Source organism: Rhinoderma darwinii, chromosome 3 (genome assembly GCF_050947455.1).
Source record: "Rhinoderma darwinii isolate aRhiDar2 chromosome 3, aRhiDar2.hap1, whole genome shotgun sequence".
In the NCBI taxonomy this organism is placed as follows: domain Eukaryota; kingdom Metazoa; phylum Chordata; class Amphibia; order Anura; family Rhinodermatidae; genus Rhinoderma; species Rhinoderma darwinii.
In genome coordinates this window covers 221,375,152-221,392,526 of record NC_134689.1, presented here as the reverse complement: position 1 = coordinate 221,392,526, position 17,375 = coordinate 221,375,152, and the positions used below count along the sequence as shown (strand labels likewise).

General features: G+C 44.3%; 2 protein-coding genes across 11 annotated transcripts in view; one reads left to right on the top strand and one right to left on the bottom strand.

Moving 5' to 3' along the window:
• UPF2 (UPF2 regulator of nonsense mediated mRNA decay) overlaps positions 1 to 10,424 on the bottom strand; it is a 79,104-nt gene extending 68,680 nt beyond the window's left edge. The window contains exons 1-3 of one of the 5 annotated variants that reach the window (XM_075857416.1): positions 10,386 to 10,424; positions 6,589 to 6,935; positions 5,728 to 6,507 (exon numbers count right to left, since the gene is read on the bottom strand). In XM_075857416.1, the coding sequence (XP_075713531.1) occupies positions 5,728 to 6,507; positions 6,589 to 6,917 (1,109 nt within the window). In that variant the 5' untranslated portion in view covers positions 6,918 to 6,935; positions 10,386 to 10,424. The other 4 variants (XM_075857415.1, XM_075857417.1, XM_075857418.1 and 1 more) reach the window with 4 other exon arrangements.
• Positions 10,174 to 17,375, top strand: part of DHTKD1 (dehydrogenase E1 and transketolase domain containing 1) — a 131,557-nt gene continuing 124,355 nt past the window's right edge. For 2 of the 6 annotated variants that reach the window (XM_075857424.1, XM_075857423.1), the window contains exon 1: positions 12,677 to 13,165. In XM_075857424.1, the coding sequence (XP_075713539.1) occupies positions 12,997 to 13,165 (169 nt within the window). In that variant the 5' untranslated portion in view covers positions 12,677 to 12,996. Of the gene's footprint in view, positions 10,746 to 12,676; positions 13,166 to 17,375 lie in introns of those variants that run through there. The other 4 variants (XM_075857422.1, XM_075857420.1, XM_075857426.1 and 1 more) reach the window with 3 other exon arrangements.

Sequence of the window (17,375 nt, the reverse complement as noted above, 5' to 3'; positions counted from 1 at the left end):
TATGGCATAAAAATTTACAAGTTGTGTGAGTCGGAGTCGGGCTACACTCACACGTTTAAAATTTACGAGGCGAGGGACAGTCAAATTGAGCCCCCAAACTGTCCACCCGTCCTGACCACAACTGGGAAGATTGTCTGGGACCTCCTGCACCCACTGTTTAATAAGGGGTACCACTTGTATATAGACAACTGGTATACAAGTGTACCCCTGTTCAAATGCCTGGCGGAGCAAAAAACAGTGGCGTGTGGGACGGTCCGCAAAAACCAGAGACAGCTCCCAAAAACCCTTCTCGGCCAACCCCTGCAGCGTGGGGAGAGCAGGGCACTCCTTAGCGAAGGGGTCCTCTTTTTGAAGTTCAGGGACAAGAAGGATGTCCTAATGCTGACATCAATCCATGATGCCACCTGCTCTCTTGTCGCTGTGCGTGGTGCAACACCCACCACCACGTCACGGCCTGTCTGCATCCAGGCCTATAATAAGTTCATGGGGGGAGTGGACCTTTCTGACCAGATGCTCAAGCCGTACAATGCCATGCGGAAATCAAAAATTTGGTATAAAAAAAACTTGCGGTGCACTTTATCCAAATGGCATTGTACAACTCCTTTGTCATCTACAGGAGCACTGGTCAGGAGGGGACATACCTGGAGTACCAGGAGAAGGTGATCAAATCCCTTCTCTTTGGGAATGTGGCAGAGGTAGGGGAAAGTTCTGCCTCAGCAAGCACGGATGTCCCCAGAATAGTTCCAGGCCAGCACTTTCCTGGTGAAGTGCCGCCCACAGAAAAAAAAAGGCACCCCCAGAAAAAGTGTTGTGTCTGTGCCAGAAGAGGCATAAGAAAAGACACGATATATCAGTGTAACACCTGTCCCACCCACCCTGGACTGTGTATCAAGGAGTGCTTCCAAATATATCACACCTCTCTGGAGTTCTAAATTTTATTTTCACCCGTCCCTTTCATTTATAATTATAGTCCCTTCCATTTACAATTACCGTCCCTTTGATTTACCATAACCATTTCACCATTTAAAAATTGAAGATCCCCCATAACAAAACTAAAAATTCCCATTATACCCCTAGATGAATACCTAGGATTTGTAATACTGTGTAGTATCTGCACAATTTTTTAGGCCTTTGCAAACATGACATGTGCCCAAAAATCATCCAAGTAAAATAAGGCCTCAAAATCCTTGTGGTGTTCCAATACTTTCTGGCCCTGCCATACGTCCAGCAACAGCAGATTAGAGCCAATTTGAGGGTATTTCTAAACTCAGAGGAAATGGGCCAATAAGTGTTGAGGTGCTTTTTTTCACTTGCATAATCAGTGTCTGAAAAATCTGTCCTATAAATGAAGCATTTGTGAAAAAAATTGAAAATGTCCTTTTTCACTCCACATTTCCAAAAGATTCTGCAAAGAAACTGTGCCGTCAAAAAAGTGATGACACCCCTAGATAAATTCCTTGAGTGGTGTAGTATTCAAAATGGGGTAATTTCTGGGTGTTTTCCATTGTTATGGGGGCTCAGAGTCTCTTCAAAGATCAAATGGGGCTGTTGAACCAATCATGCAAAACTTGGGCCCTGAAAATCTAAGGTTGCTCCTTCACTTCCAGGCACTGCCATGTGTCCACACAACATATTTGGATCACTTTGGGGGTATCTTTGAACTCGGTACAAATGGGCCAATAAGTATTGAGGTGCTTTTTTTCACTTGCATGCTCGGAAAAATCTGTCTTATAAATGAAACTTTGGTGAAAAAATTGAAAATAGCTTTTTTCACGCCAGATTTCGACAAGATTCTGCAAAAAAAAATGTGTGGTCAAAAATGTGATCGCACACCGAGAAAAATTCTTAGAGGGGTGTAGTTATCAAAATGGGGCCATTTCTGAGGGTTTCCCATCATTATGGGGGCTCAGAGTCTCATGCAAAACTTGAGTCCTGAAAACCGAAGGCTTCTCCTTCACTTCCATGCACTGCCATGTGTCCACACAACAAATTTGGACCACTTTGGGGGTATCTCTGAACTCGGTACAAATGGGCCAATAATGCTTTTCTTCACTTGCATGCTCTGTGTCTGAAAAATCTGTCCTATGAATGAAGCACTTGTGAAAAAATTTTACATGTTCTTTTTCACGCCAGATATCCACAAGATTCTGTAAAAAAAATATGGGGTTCAAAAAATTGATCACACCCCTAGAAAAAAATTCCTTGAGTGGTCCAGTTTCCAAAATGGGGTCACTTTTGGGGGTTTTCCACTGTTTTGGTCCCTCCAGGGCATTGCAAACGTGACATGGCAATGAAAACTATTCCAGCAAAATCCGTTCTCCAAAATCCAAATGACGCTCCTTCTCTTCTGAGAGCCCTGCTATGGGTCCAAACAGCAGTTTATTACCACATATGTGGTATTGCCGTAATCGGGAGAAATTGCTTTACAAATGTAGTGGTGCTTTTTCTCCTTTATTCCTTGTAAAAATGTAAAATTTCTATGTTTTTTCAGAAAAAAAGTAGATTTTCATCTTCACACACAAATTCAAATAGATTTTGCAAAACAACTGTGGGGTCAAAATGCTAAACATACCCCTAGAAAGACTCCTTGAGGGGTCCAGTTTCCAAAATGGGGTCACTTTTAGGGGTTTTCCACTGTTTTGGTCCTTCCAGTGCATTGCAAACACGACATGGCACTGAAAACTATTCCAGCAAAATCTTTTCTCCAAAATCCAAATGACGCTCCTTCTCTTCTGAGCCCTGCTGTGGGTCCAAACAGCAGTGTATTACCACATATGTGGTATTGCCGTAATCGGGAGAAATTGCTTTACAAATGTAGTGGTGCTTTTTCTCCTTTATTCCTTGTAAAAATTTAAAATTTCTATGTTTTTTCAGAAAAAAAGTAGATTTTCATCTTCACACACAAATTCAAATAGATTTCGCAAAACAACTGTGGGGTCAAAATGCTAACTATACCCCTAGAAAGATTCCTTGAGGCGTGTAGATTCTAAAATGGGGTCACTTTTTCTCTGTTTTTACTGTATCGGCAGCACAAGAACTCTTCAAACCTGACATGGTGCCTAAAATATATTCTAAAAAAAGGAGGCCCCAAAATCCACTAGGTGTTCCTTTGCTTCTGAGGCCTGTGCTTCAGTCCGTTAGCACACTACGGCCACATGTGGGATATTTCTAAAAAGTGCAGAATCTGGGCAATAAATATTCAGTTGCATTTCTTGAAAAAAACTTTGTGTTACTGAAAAAAATGGATTACATATGAATTTTGGCAAAAAAAATGAAATTGGTAAATTTCACCTGTAGTTTGCTTTAATTCCTCTGAAATGCCTAAAGGGTTAAAACACTTTCTGAATGCTGTTTTGAATACTCTGAGGGGTGCAGTTTTCAAAATGGCTTGATTTATTGGGACTTTCTAATATATAAGGCCCACAAACTAACTTCAGAACTGACCTGGTCCCTGAAAAAATGGCCTTTTGAAATTTTCTTGAAAATATGAGAAATTGCTGCTAAAGTTCTAAGCCTTGTAACGTCCTAGAAAAATAAAAGAATGTTCCAAAAATGATGCAAATATAAAGTAGACATATGGGAAATATAAACTAGTAAGTATTTTGTGTGGTAATACTATCTGTCTTCCAAGCAGATAGATTTAAATTTCGAAAAATGGTAATTTTTGCAAATTTTCTCTAAATTTTGATGTTTTTCACAAATAAATATTGCATTTATCGACCAAATTTTTTCACTAACATAAAGTACAATATGTCACGAGAAAACAATCTCAGAATCGCTTGGATAGATAAAAGCATTCCGGAGTTATTACCACATAAAGTTACACATGTCAGATTTGAAAAATCGGCTTCGTCCTGAAGGCCAAAACAGGCCGAGCGGGTTAAATAATGTAATAACTTTATAGCTGGGGCTGTTACGGATGTGGTGATACAAAATATGTGTAATGTTTTTTTTATTTTTAAATAATAAAGAATTTTGTAAGGGGAAAAAGTCTGTTTTTTTTTCCCCACTTATTTATTATTAACTTTATTAAACTAGGGGACTTCGCTATGTGATCATCCCATCACTTTTATAATACACTGCTGTAAAATGGACAGGCATCTGCTAGGCCATGCCTCTGGCATTAACTAGAGGAAGACCTTGGGGCCCCCGGCTGCCATAGAAGACACCGGCACCCTGCGATCTTATCGCAGGATGCTGTTGGAGTGAGAGAGGGAGCTCCCTCCCTCCAAAACCACTCAGATGCGGAGCTAAGGGTAAGGCCACACAGAGTGGCCCCGAGACGGTCGCAACGCGGCTAACCGCGCCGGCAGCATGTTTGGTGCGGCTGTCAAACAGCCTGTTAGTGGACGCACGTTAATGCGGGTAACCCGTCCCTTTATCTGCAAAATCGTGCAGTCATGAATTAATACACCCTTTATGGCAGCACGATTTTGCAGGCTACAACAAGTTACACCTATTCATTCTCTATGGCAGTGCCACAAAAAGCCGAACATACCACTCGGCTATCTCCCGCTCTCCCATAGAGAATGAATTGAGCAGCAGTGCGTATGAGCGTGTAACCAAAATACCCCTTAAAATATTTGACAGCCGTGCCTACGTAGTGCCAGCGCACTTGTTGGCCGCGTTGCGACCGTGTCAGCGCTGCTTTGTGTGGCCTTACCCTAAACGAGCGAGGTCGATACGGATATTGATCTCGCCCGTTAGAGCAGGGCTGCTCCCAGCCCTCAGCTACCGGAGGTAGCTGAGAGCAGGGAGATTTAACGGCTCCCTGCTCTGTTTATTTATTCTGATGCAGCGCCGTAAAAAGGCTACTGCATCAGAATAAAAGCCCATTAGTGGCTGCAGTAAAAACACTTTTGGGCTGTCACTAAAAGGGTTAAAAGGTTATTCCTACCTTAGACATTCATGGTTTATTCACGGGATATGCCCTAAATGTCTGACATATGCAGTTCCCAGCTCTGGCAACTGCACTTGTTTTGAGAACAGGGATCACCTGACCTCCGGCCGGCATGGTGGGGCAACTGCGGCATTTAGGCGGGTAATGAATGGAGAGGTGTATGCGCATGTGTGCAGCTCCCTCTAGTGATTCCTATTAGAGTTTTTTAAAAAAAGCCGAAACAGCAGCCAGGCACCCAAATAAGCAGAATGGAAGGGCTGAGGTCTTTCATTTGAATCAGCTGAGTTGCACCCAGCCGCACGCACATGGACGTCACTGTGTAGGGTACTGAAGTGAAGGGGCTACAGCACTCCTGAGAGCACTGCTGCCCTTCATTTAATTTTTTGTGGGGGTTTTCAGTGACCCCTAGCGATTACAAATTGATGGCCTATCCTAAGGAGAGGTTATATTTTATATTAGAAATGTTTTCAGACAGTTAGAAAATGTTCCAAAATAATCTAATAGACTATGATTAAGCCATAAAGATGCACCAATTTGAACATAGCCTAATGCCAAGAGCAGCATCAGAAATGACTCCTGGCTTTGAATGACTGCCACTGATTTCCAAGGGCAGTATGTAGCACTTTGTTTTCTCTACAGCTGTATGATCAGCTAATCTCTGGGGGACCCATAATCTGAAAAAAGATTGACCAAGACATTTAAGTCCAAATTTGAAACCATACAACTGTACTTACCAGCGGTGTCAGAAAAGTTGCTTGAAATACCAAATCACATACAATCTCAAGTAGAAGAACCATCAAGGCTTCACAAATACATCCCAGCCTCACCTGTTCTGTCGCTCTATGTTCTGCAGCTCTCGGTGGTCCCTCTTTAGGTGCTTGGTCAGAGATGTGAAGTATTCCTTCAGCAAGTTCTGAAAAGGCTGCTGCTTCTCTGGACTAATAATCTCACTAGGCGGGAAGTTCAGATTAAATTTTTCAGAAACACACTTCACTTTTCTTGAAACCAAGCCAGCGATATCATCACCACAGTGACGACAAAAGCTAATAACTACTGAAACATGAGTGTGGGACTCCCGATCAGCATTTATGATGTTCTTCAGTTGTTCATAGATCAACGAGAGACCTTCTTTGTCAGTGAAAATGCCAATTATGGTTAGCTCGGCAATGAAGCGCAAATCTGTTCTCAGTTTAGTAATGTTCGGGGTTTTATCTTCCCTGCGAGCTTCAAAGTGCTTCTTCCATACCTGAAGCAAAGACTGGGCAAAATCAGCATATCGCTGGTGGAAGAGAGAACACAAATGTACAGAGCAGTTCACATCAGAGATTTTAAGCTTTGCTTCTACTACTGAAGCTGCGGCTTCTGCAATATACTTGCTTAAATTAAGGCCATTAAAATCATGGGACAAAGAATCTCTCTGCTGCTCAGTTATAGTTTTAAGTTTCTTCACAAAGGCAGTGTTTTTCTTCAGACTAGAATCCAGCCTGCCGAAAAAGTGTTCTTCAGGACGATGCTCAGAAGCATTTTGATTTTTGCTCCGGAGTTCTTTTCTGGCCTGATGTCTCTCCCAGGCTTCCTGGTGCAATTGATGTGCTTCTTCTTTCTCCCTGTAAGAATTAAAAATGTAATTTACATTAAAAGTTACAAAACTATAATGACACTTTGTGGCCACAAAAACTTGTTCTTACTTTACTAGGGCCGCAGCCTCTTCTTGGTGAGCAAGCTCTTCTTCATGCTTTTTTCTCTCCTCCTCTTGAACACGTTTTTCCTCCTCCGCAGCTTTCCCTAAATCATCTTCCTTCTTTCTACTATCCTTGTCTTCCTTCTTACGTTTTTCTTCTTCGGTTTTTTTCTTCTTTTCCTCTGTGATCCTTGACGGGTCTCTCTTGCTCCCCAACTTTATCTCATCTTTAGTGCGCTCTCTGCCCCCTGCTGCACGTTTATCAGAACTGTCTTTTGAAATACCTGCAGAATCTCGCTCTTCCATGTTTGATGGATTCTTACGTTCTGCTGGCATTATAGATCTAAAGCAATCCTTTTTAACAAAAAGTAGAAGAGAAGAAATCAGAATTAGAATAGATTTGTCTTGCAATAATAGCAAAATAAACATTCTTGCTTAATTCATTATACTTAATTAAGACAATATAATCTAGCTCGGAAAAAAAGATAACTGTAAATGTGATTTGATTTTGTCCCAAAAAAAACTTGTGTAGGTTAGCAACATGCATACCCAAATAGAAGACTGTAGAGAATAATCTAATGGAGCAGCACAAATGTACCCGAGTGTCTGGAAGCGGCTTCACCCACTTCTCTATGGCAGTATACATACCTGGATCGTCTGACAGTGCATGTTTATGTAGGGGGTCTGAAAGAGCTGTAAGGTGAGGCAGCTTACTTTCACCCATTTGGCATTAAAAGCTCCATCAAAAACTCCATGTGTGAATCCAATCTTAGGGGGAGGTAGTCACCTCCGTTTGGCACCAAAATGTAAACAAAGGGCAATACCTTTGCAATTGGATTTTAAAATGTTCCTATGCCGAATGTACATTACATGGTCCGCGACACCAGGGCGTCCTCTTTCCATCCTCCAGCCTTTTGATTGCCATCATTATTCTCTCCCTATTCTCGTCCGGTGCAAGGAAATCCCGCGCCTGTGCTGTGATTAAGTATTTGGCACGTTTGCATTGTACCTAAATCATTTTTGGAAGCCCGGCTTGCGTACAGGGTTGTTACATTGCGCAGCTGACAAAAAACTACGATTATAGCACATGTGCAAGATTTCTTGGGAGCACATTCTGGAGGCACAAGAGCTTTGAGACGTCAATCGACTTGCTGGTGGCGGGGTTGCGTTGCTAACTCATGGATACGCTGGATGAACCACAAAGCGGACCCACATCAGCGGGAACACTTTGAAATCAAATTGCAAAGGCACTGCGCATAGTTTACACAAAGAAATAATGAGGACTAACTCATTCCTTTAGTCTACATGCCAGTGTGAGTGGTTTGCGTGCCAAAACGGAGGCAACAGGTTCCCTTTAAGAGACAAAAAAAAAGTAAGACAAGAGTATTAAATGGATTCCATTCATTTCTACGGGACTTGGGCCTCGGGCACACAGCTGTGCCCGTAATCACGGCCCGCAGTTGTGGGCATGGCCGGCCACAGCACGCATTTCTGGGCCGTTCTCCCATACAAATTATGGGAGCACAGCCCGTAAAATACGAAAAATAGGATATGCTCCATAATTCCCGGTACAGTTCTACGTCAGGGACACATATCCGTAGCGATACGGAAAGGTGTCTGCGGCCAGTAGAACCAAATGGGTCCGTAATTGCGGACCGTATTACGGAGATTTTTTACGGTCATGTGCATGGGGCTTTAAACTGATGCCAAAGTGCATAAGTTTAAGCCTCTGTTCACACCCCGCAGAGCCCTATGTGCCCGGCAGATGCAAAAAAAAAAAAAACAACAAAAGTGTCGTTTTGGCATCCACTGCGCAGGTAAACACCAATAAACCTTTTTTTTTTTTTACTGCATAGGAAAGCGCTTTCCTAAATAGCGGGTCACCGCAGAAAAATGTATACTGTGCTGTTTACGTTTTGTTTTTGCTCTTTTACACAGGGGCTTATGTGTGACGCATACAGTGGTATATATCGGGCCTTGACACTTGGCATATACGTAAAGTGAAAATGTGCTGGTAACTGATCCTAATTCTTTCATGATCACAGTTACTTTTAGTAACCTTAATGTCACAGTTTAAAAGATTTAGAAAAAATAATGTATGAAAATAAAAACATACTGAAAACAATAAATGAAAGATGTGACAATATTATAGTGCAGCACAACCTGAACCCACACACACACACACACACACACACACTAGTACACAAAACAAACAGCAAGGAGTAAAAACACCTATAGGATGAGGCAACATTTTGCCCACGCTTTCCGCACATGGACATCCACCTTGGTTACCCTGGTGACAACACCCCTATGTGGTAGAATGGAGAGCTACTCTGTAAGAGCGGCTCCTGTTGTGGGGGAACCGGACACCTATTTGAACGGGCGACATGTAATTCTACATTCCCCCGGCAGGAAGGGAAGTCTGTCACGTTGTGGCTTCCCTTAGCAATAACAGCTGATCACTGGGCATATATAACTATAACTTTTATTTACTAGAACCTGCACAACTTATTTTACAATATGTATTTTACGTAAAAGGTAATGGACACAAAATACTGTAATGTATTTTCCTTCCACCTGATTTCATGTTTGGTAAAAAAACTGAACAAAAAAAATAAAAATAAAATGAAAATAAAAAATTCTTTAAAAAAATAAGACGGACAAGATGGAAGTAAACAGACTTGTGTAGACATGCCACCCATCAATCACTGCGCGTTTCTCCAGGACAGAACATCTCCTATATACACTCACACTTTTCTACATACTTCCTAAATATATCGATCGGGTCTGGTTCCATTGCTAAAAAAAAAAAAAAAGGCCTTTCACATCTCCTGGGAAACGTCACCCGCACGTACAGCCGTTTAAACAGACGACAACCACACGTTCACGATGACGACGTTTTAGCTCATACCCGATTACCACCAGGCCAAAGAGCCCGAGCACCAGTGATCTGTGCCAATAGCAATGCCAACACAAAACCTCACTGGGAACCCTTATATGCACCATCACCAAGAGCTTGGCGCCACTTGGCATTACCTCCGATCGGGGCATAGGTTATCGCTAACTGCTGTCAGTCCCACGCCTCCCCTACAAGTTATCTATGTGTCTCACCCCGACACCACAGAAATGTCACCTTAGCAGCCGCGTACCTGTCACACCCCCCGGGCACGCAGCCTCAGCCCATGTGCGGCCCAAGATGTGACAAGAAGGAAAGTATTCCTGAAACACAAACCCGTTTAAATGACGAGCCCTTGTATTGAGAGGGAATCTAAGGAAAAGCAGGGCGACCGGCACCGCCAACACCGGGATAAACACGAGCGGGCACCGAGCCGTTTACCTTTGAATTTGTAAACACTCCGTTTCTAGCACGACTCCAGCACTAAGACCCCGCGACTCTGCTGCATGCAGAAGCGCCGGTCAGCAGTCAGTACACCAACACGTGATTTCCGAATAAAATAACCGACTGCTACACGTCTAATGCCTATAAGTAGTGGAGTAAAATGCGTAAGCATCTTTAGGAAAAAAAAAATATATATATATATATATATATCTCTATGAAGTGAATGGTTATGGACAGGCAATATGACAGACAGCTATGCGAAGGACCGCTGCTCGTGTGTGAAGGAGGCGGAAGTGTACGATGTCTACGACAGCCGCTGTCATGGTTGTTTGTAGACTGGACCTGTTGCTGCTACAATCGTAACCCCAGTTCAGCTCGTGCATTGCACGGAGGAGAATGTCCTAAATTTGTCCTCAAGGGGGAGACAGACTGGCCAAAATAAGGAAGGTTCTCTTACACGATACCTGAAAGTGAAGCACTGGATTATCCGTATGGTTGTAATACATGAATACATTGACAAATAGCATTCTCCTTGTCAATGGGGCGTGTCCCTACACAGTCAGCACTGATTGGTCCAATATACTGCTATTTTTTGGCAGTCATACCTTTTATTTCTATGCTGAAGTTGCGTGTCCTCATTGCAGAGTACTGATGTCGTAGTCATGATTTTTGTGACGTTGATCCTGAACGTGTGAACGGGCCCTTCATTGTGTAGGACGATTATTTGCTGTATTCCTCTGCCAATTGCTCTCTGGATATTTCCTCAAGGACCACATTGCTCCAAACCAACAGCTGTGACTAATAGGCCAAAAGGCTATATAAGGGTAAGGCCCCAGGAAGCTGTATTGATGTGGCTGACCGCCACGCCTGTACCCTGTATGGCACCACGGTAAAATTGCTAGTTAATGGCTGCGCATTGATGCAGGTTAAACGGCTTTTAACTTGCCAAATCCTTTTAACCTCGCCACCGCGGACATTTTTAATTTTTTCAATTAAATTTTTTCCTCCCCACCTTCCAAAAGCCACAACTTTTTATTTTTCTGTCCATGTAGCCATATGAGGACTTGGGTATGTTCACACATTCACGTCCGATACGCCTGAAATTTCGGAGCTGTTTTCAGGAGAAAACCGCTCCGGAATTTCAGACGTAAAGGCAAGTGCAGGCGTTTTTCGCAGTGTCCATTACGGACATAATTGGAGCTGTTTTTCTACGGTGTCAATGGAAAACGGCTCCAATTACGTCCCAAGAAGTGACAGGCACTTCTTTGACGCCAGCATCTTTTTTACACGCCGTCTTTTGACAGCGGCGCGTAAAAAAAATGACCATCGGCGCAGTGGAGCCGTATTTTCGGACGTAATTCGAGGTTAAAACGCCCGAATTACGTCCGTAAATAGGGTGTGTGAACCCAGGCTTACACCACAACTGGTGTCTGCTGCCAAGGTCTCATTTGAGCCTAGCCGTTACTACTGTCTGAACTGCTACAGGTACCCTTGTGTTTGGACTATATATATTGACTTGGTACATTGTTTGGCCAGCTGCTATCCCGCTACTGGGGTATGGCCCAGTGGGTCAACAATACCCACAGACCGTGACACCGCCCGGGCGGTTCTTCTTTCAGAGGTAGCCATAGTGGCGACATCGGGTATGAGGGCGCCAGGACGGGCTCCCTCATGCCCAGTGGCGCCGCTAGCAGCCGCTGTAGCTGCTAGAGTGTTAGCGACGCAACATTCAATAGTATCTGCGTCCTTAGTACGCAGATACTTTTGAACGCTATGGCAGAGCAGGCACAGGATCCCTGCACAGGCCGGCGTGATGACATCACTGGATCACGCCAGCCTACTCACTGTCTACAAGGGTGAGGTGGGGGGCTGTATGGCACGGTCTACAAGGAGGAGGTGAGGGGCTGTATGGCACTGTCTACAAGGAGGAAGTGGAGCGGTTTTTCTATAGAGTCAATGAAGAACGGCTCCAAAAACAGTTCAAGAAGTGACATGCACTTCTTTTTTGCGGAGGTTTTTTTAAGTGGCGGTTTTGAAAAATGGCCGCTTAAAGAAATGCCTCTTTGGAACAGAACGCCGTATTTCCCATTGAAATCAATGGGCAGATGTTTGTAGGCGTTCTGCTTACGATTTCTTCAGCCGTTTTTCGGGACGTTTATGGCCCGAAAAACGTCTGAACACACTGTGTGAACATACCCTAAGGGTATGTTCACACGTGCACGTCCGTTACGGCAGAAATTACGGAGCTGTTTTCAGGCGAAAACAGCTCCTGAATTTCAGACGTAATGGCAAGTGCAGGCGTTTTTCGCAGCGTCCATTACGGACGTAATTGGAGCTGTTTTTCTATGGAGTCAATCGAAAACGGCTCCAATTACATCCCAAGAAGTGACAGGCACTTCTTTGACGCCGGCATCTTTTTTTTACGGGCCGTCTTTTGACAGCGGCGCGTAAAAGAAATGACCGTCTGCACAGAACATCGTAAGACCCATTCAAATGAATGGGCAGATGTTTGCCGACGCTTTCAAGCAGTATTTTGGGCCGTAATTCCAGGCGTAAAACGCCTGAATTACGTCCGTAAATAGTACGTGTGAACTTACCCTAAGATCGCTATTACTTAACAGCTTTGTTTGTTCCCTATGCTTTTGACAAAGGCATACAAATCTTACTTCATGTCATCGAATCTATTTTTGTCATTAGCTAAACGTCACCTATTGTCTGTGAATTTACAACTGATTTGTAATGAAAATAACCCACACGCGCGCACTATAGGGCTAGAGCCTGGTTCAGAAACCTTTGGGAATGTTTTATGTGCTCGGCGCAGCCAGTCTATACGTTGTATAACGTATGTGACAATTTGATACAACATAGTTCGTCCCCCTTACACGGATCGAATGGACAAAGCCAAACGCCTTAGTATCGCGCCCCCAGAGCCAACCAATCTTTTGTAGGGGGAGTTGCCCGTCATAGCTCACCACGTTTTTTAGTATTGAGTTTGCGCACAAGCCTGTGATTAGTTATTTTAACGCTTTAGTGTCTGCAGTGCCGGCTGTCCATGTTCTAGTCACTGACTACACAATGTTGGCCTGGTTTGGTCTGTCTACTCGGGTCGCCGGACTGTGGCGGCCAGCCCTACACAGGTTCTACCGCACCGAGCGCGGGGTGTATGGCTACAGACCGAAGAAGAGCGAGTCCACAGGCAGTCGCCAGAAGGAACAGGTCTACGAGGCAACGGGTGACAGTGCAGGTGCGTGGGGTCCTGTCATTATCCTTAACACCTGGTGCCTCATGTGTTCTGTGTTTATCCATGAATGCCTGTTCTGTCAGTGCTGATGGTTAGGTCACAAGGACAAACGGGTAGTATGGGGGAGGGGGTATCCTCTCTTTAGCATGTATGGAAAAAGAGGGCAAGTTCTTCAGTTAACTACTTTTCTCCTGAATTTCCTTCAAAACCTTCCTAATCCTGTATTGCCACACAGTGATGCCACTTACCATGTTTGCATCTGTGACCAGGCCAATCTATTTAAATTAGGGCCTGTTCACATCACCGTTCACTTTCCGTTCGGCGGTTCCGTCTGAGGTTTCCGTCGGGTGAACCCCGCAACGGAAAGTGAAAGTGAAACCACAGCTTCCGTTTCAGTCACCATTGATATTAATGGTGACGGAAACATCGCTAATGCTTTCCGTTCGTCACCATTCCGGCAGGTTTCCGGTTTTCCAACGAAATCAATAGCGCAGTCGACTCCGCTATTGATTCCGTCGGATAACTGGAAACTTGCCGGAATGGTGACAAACGGAAAGCATTAGCGATGTTTCCGTCACCATTGAGATCAATGGTGACTGAAACGGAAGCTGTGCTTTCACTTTCCGTTGCGGGTTTCACCCGTTGGAAACCTCCGACGGAACCCCGGAACGGAAAGCGAACTGTGATGTGAACAGGCCCTTAACTGTCTGGGTCGGTTCATATCAGCACTTGCTTCCATTCATCTGTTCTGTTCAGCCTTCGGGTATGTGCACACGCTAGCTTGCTTTTACGACTGAAATGACAGACTGTTTTCAGGAGAAAACAGCTGTCTCGTTTCAGACGTAATTGCTCCTCCTCGCATTTTGCGAGGCTTCTCTGACAGCCGTAAATTTTGAGCTGCTCTTCATTGAGTTCAATGAAGAACGGCTCAAATTACGTCTGAAAGAAGTGTCCTGCACTTCTTTTGACGAGGCTGTATTTTTACGCATCGTCATTTGACAGCTGTCAAACGACGACGCGTAAATGACAGGTCGTCTGCACAGTACGTCGGCAAACCCATTCAAATGAATGGGCAGATGTTTGCCGACGTATTGTAGCCCTATTTTCAGACGTAAAACGAGGCCTAATACGCCTTGTTTACGTCTGAAAATAGGTCGTGTGAACCCAACCTTAAAGAGGCTCTGTCACCAGATTTTGCAACCCCTATCTGCTATTGCAGCAGATAGGCGCTGCAATGTAGATTACAGTAACGTTTTTATTTTAAAAAAACGAGCATTTTTGGCCAAGTTATGACCATTTTTGTATTTATGCAAATGAGGCTTGCAAAAGTCCAAGTGGGCGTGTTTAAAGTAAAAGTCCAACTGGGCGTGTATTATGTGCGTACATCGGGGCGTTTTTACTTCTTTTACTAGCTGGGCGTTCTGATGAGAAGTATCATCCACTTCTCTTCAGAACGCCCAGCTTCTGGCAGTGCAGACACAGCGTGTTCTCGAGAGATCACGCTGTGTCGTCACTCACTTCCTGCCCCAGGTCCTGCATCGTGTCGGACGAGCGAGGACACATCGGCACCAGAGGCTACAGTTGATTCTGCAGCAGCTACTTACCTGCAAACGCCGATGCTGCTGCAGAATCAAATGTAGCCTCTGGTGCCGATGTGTCCTCGCTCGTCCGACACGATGCAGGACCTGGGGCAGGAAGTGAGTGACGTCACAGCGTGATCTCTCGAGAACACGCTGTGTCTGCACTGCCAGAAGCTGGGCGTTCTGAAGAGAAGTGGATGATACCTTTCATCAGAACGCCCAGCTAGTAAAAGAAGTAAAAACGCCCCGATGTACGCACATAATACACGCCCAGTTGGACTTTTACTTTAAACACGCCCACTTGGACTTTTGCAAGCCTCATTTGCATAAATACAAAAATGGTCATAACTTGGCCAAAAATGCTTGTTTTTTAAAAATAAAAACGCTACTGTAATCTACATTGCAGCGCCTATCTTCTGCAATAGCAGATAGGGGTTGCAAAATCTGGTGACAGAGCCTCTTTAACGTCAGAGGAACAGAAGAACAGAAAGCCAAATGGAAACTATCGCTTCCGTTTGCATTACCGTTGTTTTCTATGGTATTTTTTTCTCTCTCCGTTGGCTTCAGTTTGCCTCCATTCCGCTAGGTTTCTGTTTTTTTCACAGGAACAATAGCGGAGTAGACTACGCTATTGTTTCTGTGAAAAGAAACGGAAACCTAGCAGAACGGAGGCAAACTGAAGCCAACGGAGAGAGAAAAAAATACCATAGAAAACAACGGTAATGCAAACGGAAGCGATAGTTTCCATTTGGCTTTCCGTTCTTCTGACGTTAAAGGGGTTATCCGGGGACAAAAAATTGTTAACCTTTAATATTATCAGAGGAAAACATCTCACTTACTAAGGGCCTGTTCACATCACCGTTGGCTTTCCGTTCCGGGGTACCGTCTGAGGTTTCCGTCGGGTGAACCCCGCAACGGAAAGTGAAACTGAAACCACAGCTTCCGTTTCAGTCACCATTGATATCAATGGTGACGGAAACATCGCTAATGGTTTCCGTTCGTCACCATTCCGGCAGGATTACGTTTTAACGACGGAATCAATAGCGGAGTCGTGTGTTCGGTCCAGGAAATGCGGCAGACGTACGGTCCGTAAATCTGGACCAAACTGGGTAATGTGCGTGAAGTCTAAGACTGGCGTTTGTCAGTCTTAATCGAAGGGTGCATTTAATGATTCTATTTGGCCACGAGGAAAAAAAAGCGTCAAATCGCGGCATAAAACTCACGGTTTTACCATGAATTACTGTGGTTTGCAACGCGGTTTTCACCTGTGCTCTTTTTACAGGTGAAACACTTATTTTACAAGTTTCACCTGTAAAAATCACGGCAAATCGTGGCAAAACCGCGTTTGGTTTTGCTGCAATCCTTGATGTGTTTTTTACTGCGCGGCCAAAACGTCTCCTCTAAATTCATCCTAAAAAAAGTTGGCGTAAGATGTTCCTGATTTATTAATAGGCGCATCTCTGGTCATCTGTGTTCCGGAAAATCAAGCCTACTTCAGCTATAAGTTTGAGTAGATTTACCCCAGTTATATGGCGTAAGTTATAGTAAATTTATCAGGCCGCGGTGGCCCCTCCCTGTTCCACTAAGACCTAAAAGTGGCACAGGCTTAGAAAAAAAGTCTCAAAGTTTGCACAAAAAAAGCACGTCTTTATGCAAATTACGACTTTTTTACGCCAGAAAACTGACTGTGGGGGCTTCATAAATCTCTCCCAATATGACCGCAATGTGTGAATATTCCCTTAGTACGGACGTGCACAATCAGGATATTTTCCACTGCTTAAATGGCTTGTAATCTACAGCAAAATCCATGATTTACATGTTCACCTTTTCAATAGCAAAGGATAAATTCTGCATCAAATCCTAAAAAGTCCACTACAGGACATTCTGAAGATTCCATACATACAGTACTCTAAGATTTACAGAAACCGACAGGGATGCTGACAGTATGCATTCCCTGTATTGCACTAAAGGAGTTTTATAATCATATAGACCAGGGGTCTCAAACTCGGCCGGGTAAGTGGGCCACATATAGAAAAAATGGGAAGTTGACGGGCTGCATTACTACTATAATAATACTACATTACTATAATAATACCGCTAGGTTTAATATTTTAGAGCATTCTTCACGTGCTTATTTCAACAATCCAGTTTTCCAGTTTAAGTGTCGCTAAATGCAGTCTGGCGGCTCACTTGGCAGCGTTTGGCAGACACACGTCCTGATTGGGTGGTCCCTTTTTAGATAGTGCCACAGTGCCCTCTGTAGATAATGCCACAGTGCCCTCTGTAGATAATGCCACAATGCCCTCTGTAGATACTGCCACAAACCCACTTGTAGGTGCTGCCACAGTGCCCTCTGTAGGTGCTGCCACAGTGCAGATAAAGCCACACACACCCCCAGTAGATAGCTCCATTGGGGCTCACTCTAGGAGTGGAATCCCCAGCCAGAGCGTTGCCGACGATTTGCCTGGGGATTCCTCTGCTGTTGGAGCCCCTGACGTCACTGTCCATACACTGTGACGTCACGGGATCCTCCTGGACGGGAATGTGATATCAGGGGCAACCCCGGAGCCGGAGTCCCGGAGCAGAGCACTAGTATAGGCTCTGGGGAAGCCACTGACAACAGTGTCCATATA